The 14,598-nt window shown below is 38.0% G+C and overlaps 1 protein-coding gene across 4 annotated transcripts in view; it reads right to left on the bottom strand.

Annotated features, from left to right (window-relative positions):
- Nucleotides 1-259: 259 nt before the first annotated feature.
- Nucleotides 260-14,598, bottom strand: part of WDR70 (WD repeat domain 70) — a 310,099-nt gene continuing 295,760 nt past the window's right edge. For all 4 annotated transcript variants that reach the window (XM_065873371.1, XM_065873369.1, XM_065873370.1 and 1 more), the window contains one exon: nt 260-441. In XM_065873371.1, coding sequence (XP_065729443.1) covers nt 354-441 — 88 coding nt within the window. In that variant the 3' untranslated portion in view covers nt 260-353. The remainder of the gene's footprint in view (nt 442-14,598) is intronic.

Raw genomic sequence — 14,598 nt, 5'->3', positions numbered from 1 at the left:
CTCCTAGAATTGCTCAAGACAGACGTACATCTCAATGTACCTTCCCCTCCCCCAAGGTTATAACAATCTGTACAAGACCAATCACTGTTGAATAAAGTTTCCAAATACCTAAAGTACTTGGTAATAAGCTAAGAATTGGTTTCTTATTTACTTATAATACGGTTTAATAGTTGTAGGTAAGAAAATGTAAGCAGAATTTTACTGAAGAGTAGCTACCAATCTTTTGAATGGTTCAATAATACAAAGGACAAAAACCTGATCATAAAAACGTCTTTTTATTTCATTAAAAAAAAAAAACCCAAACCTGTTCAATATCCCTCCCCCTCATGCAAACAGCTCTCACATGAGATTCTTCAAATTTTACGTTTTTTCCATTCCGGCTCATTCTTTGCTTCCTCATCATCAGATTCAACTTGGGCAAACATGGTTTTGGGCTGAGTCCTAAAAGAAAGTTAAAGAGGAGAGGAAAAATTTAGTCAGCAAGTGTGCATTAGACTTTGCTACTTTCAACAAGTGGAAGCACATTTGGGGAATCAATTATATCTCAATTAGTAGATAAGCATTAAACTTCTGGCAAAGAAAAGGATAATGGAAATTTAATTATGTTCAGATTCTTTTAAAGGTTCTTCCTTCTGTGGCAGACTACGTATGTTGTCCTTTCCTTCAATAAAATGAAAATGTTATCGAAGTCAGTGGAAACTCATACATCCATTAACCACCCTCAGTTTAACCAGTACTGCTCGGGGGAGCCAAACTATAGTCACCAAGCAAGAATCTACACAGTCTTTATTTATAACTCCCTGGGCTGTTCCTAGACTTAAGTACAGCAGTCCAAGTACACGTGATTATGGTGTACACAAACAGGAGAATCTGAGTCAACAGTTTTCTTATTTAATGAGTTTAAAATAATAGATAACATATATAGTAATTTGAGCCTGGCAGCAAAACAAAACAAATGAACATTCCTTCCACCAAACACCCAGATCAGTGCACAGAAATGACAAGCATTTTAGGACATATCACTGCGTATCACTGCTGTAATACTGGCACACGGTACCTCAAGCAATCTTTGCATTAGGACCTGCTGTGTTTTGTAAACATACCTGGTTCAATGACACTCCTTTTTACATCGTTCACACAGAAAATAATTGCAAGAAAATATCAAATGGTCATAATTTATGCCCCTCATAATTTATGCCCCTTTCAGTCATGCTACTGCTGATTTCCTTTTAAAAGCAGCTCTACTGCATTATGAGGAAACATTAAAGCATGATATCTGAAGATGAAATACTTTAGCTTACATCATCATTTAGAGTTCAATTCATAATAGTAAGGTAATTGCAGAATGGTAAAAATAATGTCAATAATTCCTTTTATTTGGCAAGTGAAACAGGGTTAAAACCTTATATTACTAAACAGGTGGTTGCCGGAGGGGAGGTATAGGGAGGAGAGAAATAGGTGAGGGAGATAAAGAGGTACAAACTTACAGTTATAAAACAAATGAGACACTGGTGTGAAATGTATGGAGTGGAGAATAGGGTTGATAATTATGTAATGTCTTTGTATGATGACAGATAGCAACTAGACTTATCACGATGCTCACTGTGAAATGTATAGAAATATCAAATCTCTGTGTTGTGTACCAGGAACTAACATAGTGTTTTAGGTCAACTGTATTTCAAAACAAACAAACAAACAATTTCATAGAAAAAGAGATCAGATTTGTGGTTATCAGCGACGGGGATTGAGGGAGGGGGAATTGGAGGAAGGCAGTCAAAAGGTAACAACTACCAGTTAGGAGACAAATAAGTACTAGGGAGGTAATGTACGACATGATAAATATAATTAACCCTGCTTTATGCTATATCTGAAAGTTGTTAAGAGTAAATCCTAAGTGTTTTCATCACAAGGGAAAAAACTTTCTGTTTAATTTTGTGTCTGTATGAGATGATGGATGTTCATTAATTAAAGTTATTGCGGTCATCATTTCATGATCCATGTAAGTCAAATAATTATGCTGTACACCTTAAACTTACACAGTGCTGTATGTCAATTATATCTCAATAAAACTGGAAGGAAAAAAAAAAAAACCCTTACATTACTTCTTGCTCTTCCTTTATTATCCTGGGGAAGAAGTATAAACCATCCACATTCCACACTGATGTTGTTCTGATGCAAGCCATGTACTAGAATTCCTCATGCATAAGTCAGTCACAATTCCTGTCTCTCCAGTTACCTGCCTAGAGAGCCCAAGCTGTCCCCATACACAATCCAGTTGGTTATATTTCTTGTTGTCACTTCAAGACACTGTTATGACATCTATAAACAAGTCATAGCCCTAACATTTCCAAAACCAGCTGCAGATTTTCATAGGTCATGAGTTGCTGAATTACTAGAAAGCAGGCCACTGGCTTTCTAAGATGCTACAACAAGGCAACTGGTGCTCATGACATATTTCGCCTTCTGGCAAAGATGTCGAGCCCTTGGGTATAGACAAACCTGTACAGGAACAAATTTGTCTGGTTTAAAAAATCCTTTGGAAGCCTGAAGCTGTAAGTAGTCCCTGATCTAAGCCTCAGGCGGAGGATTCATTCCCAGTTTGGCCACTGACTTGCTCTGTCACCTGGAACAGGTGTTTCCCCTCTCAGGGGTTTAGTTTCCTCCTCTACCAAATGTGGAGGTTGAACCTGATTAGTGGGTCCCAAAGGACTAAAGCCCCAGGGTAGATAATGATGAAGTGTATGTTTTAACATTAATTCAAGTATAATACAAATAGAAAAGTGCATATTTCATAAATGTACTGTTTTCTGGATCTTCACAAACTGGACATGTCATGAAACCAACACGCAGATGAAGAAACAAGAGTATGACGAACACCTCCGAAGCCCCTCATACTCCCTTCCAGTTACTAACCCCAGACCCAGCGTAACCATATCCTGACTTCTGGCCACATAGATCAGCCCCACCCGTGTTTGTCCTGTCTCTGTATGATGCCTAGAGTGTTCACTATTTTGTGCCTGGTTTCTTCCGTTCAGCATCATCCACGGTGCTGTGTGTAATAAGGATGTTTGTAACCATACATTCCAAAAATTGCGAAAACAAAAACCCCAAAGGCAATACTGTGAATTTTACCGTGAGTTAAAATGTGTTTAAGTTAAATGGCTGTCCTTTATTCTGAGATAATGTTCTTCTACCTATTTTGTAATAAAATGTGTCGGAAGTTTAAAAAAACAGTCCTTAGAATTAGCTACTTAATTTCTAAGGGAATAAAAATAACATGATCTTCTAAAGATACCTGGCAATGCTTCATAGCTCATCAATGTTAGCTGCAATGAGACTTAAGTACTTAAGAAGTTGCAGTGCTGCTTTTTTTGGATATAAAAAAGGAAACTGAATGACAGGTCACGGGAAGAAAACCTAGAGCTTGAAAAGGCTATTTCATTTATGTAGTCACTTTTTTAAATAATCCACCTACTTCCAGAAGTATTTTTAGTAGGTTGGTGGCTAACATTGAAGGGCACAGAATCAATGGAACTATTTAACAAGGGGCAGAAAGGGAGTAATGATGGCAAAGAGGCATGGGAGAACATTTTGGGGGAACGGAGACATTCTATAATCTTGATTGAAGTGGTGATTACACAGGTGTATACATTTGTCAAGACTTGAAATGGCTGCATTTTGTACTTTATTGTAACTAACTTATAAAGAAAGTCAAAACAAAAAAATGAGTCGAAGGTCAAGAACAAAAGAACAAAAAGGTATGTAACTGAGCATAAAACTTAGCACTAAATTTCCTAGAGGCCAAGGCAAAATGAAAAGAAAGAGATTAGTTTTTCAAAGGAGGTAACCTCCCCCGCCCCGAGCACTGAACTCAGCAAAATTCACTGAGAAAATGTTCATACCAGGGTCACTTCGACTGTCACTTTCAATTACCAGACCATGACACTTTCCTTTTCCTCTCCAGGTATTTTAACTTAAGGGATAGCAACTTGTTTGGAAGGTTGAATGGTCTCCTTTGTGAAACTCCATGAATTTATTTTAAATTCCACTTTTGAACTAATAAAAATGTCGTCAGCAAAATAGCCATATTATGTATACACAACATCGAATCACGACACTTAGCTTTCATGTTCCACTTAGCATTCAACAGTCATGCTCCCCTTCCCCAAACTGCCAAAATCAAGGCATAAATCAGTGTCCAAATTTTCCCAGCAATGCTTGCATACCACTTTTCCTTTCATTTCGCTGCCCAGGTAGATAATAACTGAGTGTAAGAACTAGGCTCCTTTCAACAAATAATGTTGGGGAAATTGTATATCCATATGCGATGAAACTGGACCCTTACCTTACACTATATACAAAAATGAAATCAGCATGGATCAAAGACCCAAACCTAAGAGAAAAAACTATAAAACTCTTAGAAGAAAACATAGGGGAAAGTTTTATGACATTGGATTTGGCCATGATTTTTTTGACATGACACCAAAAGCACAGGCAACAACAAAATTAGGTAAACTGGACTGCATCAGAATTAAAAACTGTACATCAAAAGACGAAATCAACAGATTAAAGTGGAGAGTGGTTATTTAGTGGGTATAGAATTTCAGTTTTGCAGATGAAAAGGGTTCTGGAGATGGCACAACAACGTGAATGTATTTAACACCACCGAAATGTACACTTAATAATGGTTAAGATGGTAAATTTTATGTTATGTGTATTTTACCAAAATTAAAAAGACAGAAGAGTAGGCTCCTGAACTTGAGAATAAGGAAGAATGAACCCCCTTCCTGGGACAAAAAAGGGGGCACCTTGGAAAGGGCCTTAGCCTCCAACTTGGGGCCCTGCCTAAAGCAGTGCTTCTCAAACCATCTGTGGTGCAAGGCCAGACTTTGTTTTCTAATTTCCCACCACTTGCAGATAAATATTTCTAGAAAAATTAAAAGACTACAAAATACAGATCCAAAATTTTTATTAGATTCAATAAATATATCAAATTGCTATAAAATTTTCTAAGCTTATCTCGTCGGCACTGGCTGGTAGAGCACACTGTGAGCAGCGTCTGCTGGCAGTTCCATGCCTCCCCATGCTTGGGAAAGAAAGGCTCTGAAAGCAGGGCGCCGAAACCAGACTGTGCAGTAAGAATCTGTCTTCTTAACATAAACTTTTACACAGGATGAGCTTCCTCCAACTGCAGGAAAATATTCTTCACATCTAGAGAAGCTGGCCCTGTATGGTGCTACTAAAGGCTTGGTGAAGGAATGAAGCCTGAGGTTTCACTCTCACAGGGCCACCCTTTAAGGAGCAGTCTTTCATTCTCAGAGGAGTATGGCATGGGGAGGTGAAGGGAGACGTGGCCCACGGAAGGAAGTTTCCCTCATTCCACTCCATCCTGCCCCCAAAACCAACATCCTTACAGCATAGTTCAGCACCTTCCATAAGAGCTGTATGTTGTCTGCTGAATAAAGACCAGGTTCTTCAAAAAATATTATTTGACTTTAGCACAATGAATATCTCTGTCTAGTCTAGGGAATGCCAGTGTTTTATAGAAGCAAAGTGAGAGAATTACAGCTTTAAAATTTGTAGCTATTCTTTCTTGTCAGCAATTTTTATCTTTAAATTTATTTCCAGCAGTTTTTCTTTTGAGATTTTTTGGAAATCCATATATGAGGAAGACCAAAAAAATAAAATCAGTTCAGGATTATTTAGGGCATTTAAAACAGACTTCTTTAGTTACCACTTTTCAAGACAATGAAGAACAGAGATGATTAGGCAAGTTCCAGCAGAGTTAGGAACAGAACCAGGAGACTTCTTCCTTGGGGGTGGCCTAATTTGCCCTTGACATAGAAAACTACTATAAAAATAAATCAACAATGTCAAGCAAGAGCAAAATGACACATACAAAAAGATAAAATGTTTTGAGAGCACTTAAAAGCTGGTCCAGAAATTCCTACTTTTAAAACCCATAGAAAACCAACAAATAAACAACAAAACCCTCTAAGCCCCTTCTAACCTTGTCACTGGCAACATAAAATGTATTCCTTTCTGGGCTGCTTGAAGAAATGGAATTTATACACTGATCTTAACATAGACTCTTTTGGGTGCTTCCATGAGGAAAAGTAGAACAAACCAAACCAAATGGGCACTGAAGACATGGCAGTAACTCAAGAAATACACATATAAATAAATAATGTACAAAAAATATATTCTACTGCTTCAAGAAAGCATTTCCATTACCAGCCATTCCCTGTCTCCTCCTATTTAAGCAGTTCCTGCGTAATTCTATTACCTCCTTTCTCAAGAGACAGGAAGTTGTCAACTCAAATTTACAACCTCATGGCAGACTTACCTCAGTTGCCCAAAACGAAAGCCTACAAAGGGACTGACCTGAAGAAAAAGAAGATAAGGGGAACATTCCATTAAGCCAAAGCACTGTGTGTGCTCAACAGGTTAATGGGGATAAGGTAAGCCTCGTTGAGAACCATTAAAGTATCCACCTTATTGAAATCAGCTTTATCCAGACTATTTATTTCATTGATTTACTGTCTACATTTACTCATTTTTCTAAGTGTTAACTGAAAACTTAAGCTTACAGAAGGCTGATGTGAAACTTGTATCTTCCAGTTTGATTAACTCACTTGGCAAATAGTAAACATTTTTCACTTGACTATATATGTCATCTTGTTTACTAGAGTTACCAAGGAGAGCAGATTAGATAGCAACATAGTTATTTACTGCTAACCATTAAATAAACTAATCAGAGGAGGGCTGATGGGTTTTTTGTTTTAGCTTCAGTAAACTCTGCATTTGCTAATCGTTAATATTTCATGAAGTACATATAAAAGCTTAAGCAAATGTCTTTCTCAAATCTATACATTCTGAATAGCTGATACTTTGTGCTGATTAATTTCCCCCTTGGAACATTTTTTAAACTGAATTCTCAAAGTTATTTGTACAAAGGGAGTCTTTTCCAGCAACTGTGTGTTACAAAAAAATGACAGAAGCCCAACAGAAACGGAGTCCCACCTTCAACGTTTCCATCCAGAGGAATTTTGCATAGAGCAGTCAGTAATGAATAAAAATTCCCTCTGTAGTCTTTTCGAAGGGCATTTTTTGGATACAATGTTTGTGTAAGAGATTCAAAGTGTCTTTTCAAAGATTCAAAGGCTGTCCTTTCTCTTCTAAGCTCTAACCTAGGCTTTCTACACTCCTTGAATGCTCAGGCCAGAGAGAAGCCTCAAAATGTCTTTGGCTGCAATGGGAAGTCCACAGGTCAAATTCTTTTTAGTTATGGATATTCTCCTGATATGATTCATTCAAAAAGCAGAAAGTGAGCTCCAGGGTAACAGAATGAGTATGAGGGGAAATCACTTGTAATACTTACTTAATCATCAGTATGTGACTATCAACCAACCACAAGCTTTTTTGGCTCAGAGCCCATTGTTTATTATGAAGGAAAACCTCAAAGCCAAAGTCAATTATAGCCGTGACTTGACAATCTGACACACTTGTTAACCCTCTTAGAATGAATACGGCCCAGATGAACTCTGACCCAGTCGTCACAATTGCAGAATTATTAAGATTAAATAAAGGCTTGACCAAAAGGTTCCACTTGAAATGGTCCCTTCTTTCTGGTGAAGAGCTAATCAAAGATAATTTTTATTTGTTTATCTATTTATTTACTTATTTTTAATTTTTATTTTATATTGGAGCATAGTTGATTAACAATGTTGTGTTAGTTTCAGGCGTACAGCAAAGTGATTCAGTTATACATAAAAAATATTAGGGATGCATAAGAAGATGAGAGGCAACAAGATATTTCTAGATAAAGAATGTTCTATCTTCTTCAGGAAGTGAACACATAATATTTTGGAAAATAGCTAAAAATAGCTAAAAAACATCTCAGACTCATTAAGTAGGACATATTAACTCATTATGCTTGTGTGAGAGTTCAAAGACTGGGTGAGGGTGGAGAAAGGGACATACATGAAACCTGTGGAAACTGGGGGGGAAAAAAAAAGAAAAAGAGGGAAAAACAAAAGGAACCCTCTAAAATCACCATTAGCTACTTTATCAGTAAGTGGGTAAACAAGTTAGAATGATTAAATCTTTGAAGAGCACACAGGCCTGAGGCAGCCCAGGTAACGTCAGAATGCCCTCTCTAAGCTCACATTTAGGAAACATATAACGGTGTGCCACAATTTCTACTCAAAAACACATATGAAAGCTGGGCATTAGTGTAACTCTACTCTCTTACTTCATAGATGGCGAAATAGTCTCAGTGAAGGTAAGTGAGTCTCAGAGCAGGAATTAAACCCCAGGACTTCTGATTCTTAGTCTAGCATTCTTCCACTATGCCATACAATAGTCTTTTCGGCTTCACTATTATTCAGCTTTTCCAAGAACTATTATCAGTTGCATTGTGATGAGAAGCAGTACACTGTAGTAGTCAAAAGCAGAAGCTTGACTTTGAAGCCAGACCACCTGTGTTCAAGTCCCAATTCTGCCTCTTGCTATCTGTATGGCTTTGGTCAAGTTAAAAGCCTCAATTTCCTCATACGTAAAATTGGAGCAATAATACCACTTTCCTCCTAGGACTGTTGTGAGGATTAAATGAATAATATATAAAGTTTTTACATGACCATATAAAAGTGTCATTATTACCATATACCTTGCTTTTTGGCTATCAGGTGTTCCTCACTTCATATTTTCAAAAGTTGTATGTGGAATATATTTGATCAAATAATTTGCATCTTAAATACAACATAGCAGCTTGCTGTTTTTTTAAAAACCCTGGGGGAAATACTCTTCTATGTAAATGAGCTATCTTCAGTATGAATCTCTATCATCAAAATAATCTATTCCATATATTTGAATTTTCAGAAGGGCTAATCACTTGTACTTTGTTTTAAATAATTACTTTTTTTTATTATTACCAGACTTTAGTGTGCAAAACAATCACCTGGAGAACCTGTTAAGATGCAGATTCCCAGCCCCAATCTCTCAGTCTAGATGAGCCTGGGGTGACGTCTAGAAATCTGAATTCTTAACTTTTCCACTCTTACCCTCAACTCTGACACAGACAGTCCACAAAATCACTTTGAGAAACACTGGCCCTTACATAGGAATACGGTGGTCAGTGATATCAGTCATGTAACCATAACTCACAAAAAAAAGTAATATTTTCCTCTGTGGGTTTATGTCTCTTCCTGGCACAAATAATATATAAATCTTTACTCACTCAAAGAGTGATCTCTTTAAATATTGCCTAGTAACTCAACATGACTTAAACGTATCCTTTATAGATGGGAATGATATTTTAATGCATATACACACATATCCACGTATCCCGTATCAGACAAGACACGCACACTGAAAATTAAATTGACTGAACCAGCAATAATGGCAGCTTATCTGGCAAGGAAAGTGACCATGGCTGACAGAACTGTCAGGCTGTCTGGCTACTGGCCAGGGTTCAGGTTCCCACACACAACTATCCCTGTTGATGTGTAAGCTAATAGCATTCTGGATCTTTACCCTGCCCACTCCCCAGTCGGCTCCTTTCCCCTCCCTCCAGCAACATCTTTTGACAAGAAACTGTAATTGAATCTTCCCATGTATAGCTAAACAAGAGTCCTCTGTGATCCTGCTGTGTTTTAAAACTTTCATGGTTGTTACATTCTGAGTGCCAGGAATGAAACTTAAATACTCAACAATAAAGGTAAAGTGTTAAAAGACTCTTTGTTCTCATCACTGGAGAATAAAGGTGAGTGTCATGTGCAAGCAGGCAGATTTGTGTAATACCTAGTTGTGCTTTCCTGTGATAAAGCAAGATACAGTAAATCTTCATTTCATCACTGACACAAGTCAACTGCAGGGAAGAAAAACAACCAGACACACGTTCTCGATTACAGTGACCTTTATGAAAAGATCCTTTTGAATATTAGCTTCCCTTCAAACACTGCCACTTGGCAGTAAACAGTATACTGTAGCAGGTGAACACAGGAGAAACTGCACTGCAATTCTGGCTAACAAATCACATGCCACAGACAGTGCCGTGAACTTAGTGTGCAGTAAATGTAAGGTGACAAAACTGAGTGGAAGGAAAGACATGGGAGCAAAATGCAGCAGTAGAAAGGTGTATATTAAGAGAGATCACAGTCCTCTGAAAAGCTCATTAAATTAGGGATCAAGAGAAATGAAGTCTAATTCTAATTGCAATCACTGTGAATTGCAAGTCTCTAAGTTTCAGTCTCCTCACATGTAAGGTAAGGATACGACAATACCTGTTCTACCCATTTTGCAGAGCTACTATTAAACTAGCATATTATTCAATTGTAGATATAACTAAACCACCTACAATGCAGGAAAATGTCATTAGGTAACAGAAACCAATGAACAAAACCAATTTCTGCTTCAATTAATTCTAGTTAAAGAAGGTTGAAAATCTGGAATTTTTTTCCAAGAAAATATTAATTACCAAGCAGACTCAGAAGAGTCAGAATATCCAGATAGTCTATTTACCATGAGGGGATGGAAAAGAAAGAGAAAAATTAAGGAATTACTACTCACCCTCCCCTCCACAAAAGCACCAGGCTTCGACAGTTTTACGGGTAAACTCTATCAAATTTTTACAAAGTAGATTTAATGGTATTCAAAACAGTTTGAGAGTACATACAGAAAAGGAAAGCATACAAAATTTTTATGAAGGCAGCCTAACACCTGACAAAGAACAAACCATAAGCACGTGAGGGTCATACCAAAGAAGTGAGGATGATTCAATACTAGAATTTTATAATATAATCATGTTCATTGATCAAAGTAGAAATCCAGAGGGAATTCCCTGGCAGTCCAGTGGTTAGGACTCCGAGCTTCCACTGCAGGGGACATGGGTTCGATCCTTGGCCCCTTGGTCAGGGAACTAAGATCCTGCAAGCCAAGCCACGAGGTGCAGCCAAAAACAAAACAAAACAAAAATAAAGCAGAAATACACAGAGACACAACAAAGGAATTCAATAAAATTCAGCATCTATTTCAGATGAACATGCCTCTCATTTTTGTACAGTGTTTTCTTCGTAGAGGATGCTCTTCCCTTGGATATCTGCACAGCTCATTCCCTCATTTCATTCAAGTCAAAGATCACTTTAGCAGAGGTTCTATCCTGATCACCATATCTAAAAATAGCACCCCTCTTTCTCCCTGATTACTCTATGTCCCCTTATCCCTATTTTATTTTTCTTCACTGCACTTGCTACCATCTAACACTTATAGATTTACTTATTGTCTCTCTCTGTCCACTAGAATATAAGCTCCATAAACCACAACTTAGTACCTGACCCACTGTAGGTGTTCAATAAATGTTTGTTGAATGAATAAATAAAATAAAAAGAGATGAATTCTTCTTTAACATCTTGTATGTGTGTGTTTTCAAAAGCTGTCATGCTTTACGGAGAAACACCATTAAACTGAACGATATGAAATTGCCGATATTTGGCTTTTATTTCTTCTATAGAAAGGGCAATTACATATGTTTTAACCGAATCCTGTTCAAGTTCAAAGTGAGAAAAGGATGTGCACTATCACTGTTACCATTTAATATTGTTCTGGCAGTACCAGTCAGTACGATTAGATAAGATAAAGAAATAGCAGGTATAAAAATTGGAAAAGAGGAGGTGAATTTATAATTATTTGCATATGATATAATTTTATGCCTGTAAACCCCTCTAAATCTGACCACATTAAAATAAATTTTTTTCACATGGGGGAAAAAATGGCATAAGCACAGTAGAAATAAAAATGACTGACGGGACTTCCCTGGTGGTGCAGTGGTTAAGAATCCACCTGCCAGTGCAGGGGACATGGGTTCGAGCCCTGGTCCGGGAAGATCCGACAGGCCACGGAGCAACTAAGTCTGTGCGCCACAACTACTGAGCCTGCACTCTAGAGCCTGCGAGCCATGGCTACTGAGCCCACATGCCACAACTACTGAAGCCCGTGCACCTAGAGCCCGTGCTCTGCAACAAGAGAAGCCACCACAATGAGAAGCCTGCACACTGCAATGAAGAGTAGCCCCCACTCGCCGCAACTAGAGAAAGCCCGGGCTCAGCAACGAAGACCCAATGCAGCCAAAAATAAATAAATACATTTATTTTTTTAAAAAATGACTGACTAGTAGGAATATTTGCAATACGTGACATACAAAGGGTTAAGCTCCTTAATATAAAGAACTCTGACAAAACAGTAAGAGAACCAATCAACCAATAGACAAAAGGGCAAAAGACATAAATAGAAAGTTCACAGGAAGAAGAGGCTTTTAACATATGAAAAGATGCCTAGAAAATTTTTAATGAAAGTGTAAACTACGATGGAATACAAGGTTTCACCTACCAGATTGACAAAGATAGAAGGATGAGGGGAAGGAAGCTCTGATACATTGAATAAGTTGGTTAAAAAGTCTCTTTGGGGACTTCCCTGGTGGCGCAGTGGTTGGGAGTCTGCCTGACAATGCAGGGGACACGGGTTCGTGCCCTGGTCCGGGAGGATCCCGCATGCCGTGGAGCAGCTGAGCCCGTGTGCCGCAGCTGCTGAGCCTGCGCTCTACAGCCCGCTCGCCACAACTGGAGAGAGCCTGTGTGCGGCAGTGGAGACCCAACGCAGCCATAGATAAATAAATAAATACATTAAAAAAAAAAAAAAAAAAGAAAAAAGTCTCTTTGGAAGAAATCTGGGCACCATCTATACAAATTTAAAATGCAAATATCTTTTGATTTGGCAATTCTATTTCTCGAAGTTTTGCATATGTCGTCAAGCAGTCCAAAGATATTAATTTCAGTATTGTTTATAATAACAACAGACTGAAAGCAATGCAAACGTCCTTCAATACTGTACTGTTTTAGAAAAGCATAATATATCACACAATGGAAAATATCAAGAAAGTATACACCATGAGCTAGGTATGTATGAACGGGTCTAGTCCAATCTCCCAAGTAATACATAAAGCAAAAAACCAACCAACAATCAAAAACAAAGACCAGCTTGGAAAACATGTTATGTTTTTAAACAATAAATGTTTCTACACACATCTGCTCATTTGTACATGGACTCTCTCTGGCAGGAAATACAAGAACCTGTCGGCAGTGGGTATCTCGAAGTGGTAGAACAAAGGAACTGGGGGTTAAAGTGAAAGGGAGGCTTTCAAATTTCCATCGTCTATGCTTTAGCATTGCTGGATTTTTTAAAAATTGTGTGCACGTATTACTTAAAATCTCAGACATGAAAATCTTGTTATCAAGATAATTAGTTGTTAGAAGTTAGAACAATAACCTGGAAGTTCTAAGGCCAGGTTCCTGGTTTGGGTTCTAGCAATAACTTGCAATCCAGCAGGTTCTAAAAGTTACCTTCTCAGTGTCTCATTTTCTTCAGTGGTAATTCTGACACCTTTCTGTGAATTACATATTGCTAATATCAATCAGCAAACAGTATTATTTCAATATTTGTGGAGACACCTCAATGATTTACTTTGTGTACAAACAAACACACGTCTATTTGGAGCAGTTTGCTATCAAAATGCTACATAGTATGTTTGGCAAATTTTAAACCATGGCTCTGTTTACTCTTCTTTCCTCAGCTAATTTTTGGTATGCTTATAAACAAGTTTTCTGAAGTATAAAAAGATCCCTAATAATAATAGAAAATAACTACTCCATTAAAAACAGACGTGTCAGAGGCATAATCCATAAGCGTATCTGAGTGCCAAGGATGTGCTGACATATATTAGCTTATACACACACAGATTCTACACAAATGAAGGCTACATGCAAACTGTTTAGCTGGCCAGCCTTGATATGACCCTCTTAGCTGCTGTAATATTATCCAACTACTTGTTCAGAGATGTTCCATCTGTACTGTCTGGTTATTAATACATGTTGCAAACATCCACCACTGACGTTACACAGTAAATAAAGTCTGTTCTGCCACAACACATATAGCAAAGGGTGCGGTGCTCCCCACCAGGGGCCCTCAAATCCCTTTAGCATTTTTCTGCAGGGTGCTTTCACTCGCAGCAGCAGCACCGACCTCTCTCTGTCCGAGGGCTGCCGGCAGGTTGCTAAAGCCCAGGACAGCTGGAACTGCCTGAAATGTCTCCCCTGGTCCCATCTCTAGCCATCACCAAGGACCAACAGATGTTGGAGTGTAATACTCCAGTTACTGTGTGCTCTGACCAGGGTCTCCAGGATCACCTTGTGGGACTAAGCCAAAGTGACCCTCCTTGGAACTTTATTTAATATTGTGCACTTTCTTGGCTTAAATCATCTTTGTAAGAGTCTGCTTTTAAGGAACCCAAGCTAAGACAGTGTGCTTTACTTTTAGGCAAAGTAGCTCATAATGATCAGCAGAGAGAGGATCAATATCAGTATAACATGTAAGCTGAGCTGGTTTATAAAGTTGGTTTTCTTCTGGCATATAAATGTTTTGAAAAGTAATCAGAGTCCAGCTTTCTCATAATTGAAGAGAAAACTTTAGCGATACATAAAAACATCAAGAGAAAAGCTGAATATGCTTCCAACAATACAAAAATACACATACACAAATTTATTTACT

The sequence above is a fragment of the Phocoena phocoena genome, chromosome 3, assembly GCF_963924675.1.
Source record: "Phocoena phocoena chromosome 3, mPhoPho1.1, whole genome shotgun sequence".
Classification (NCBI taxonomy): Eukaryota; Metazoa; Chordata; class Mammalia; order Artiodactyla; family Phocoenidae; genus Phocoena; species Phocoena phocoena.
This window is presented reverse-complemented; position numbering and strand designations above follow the sequence as displayed.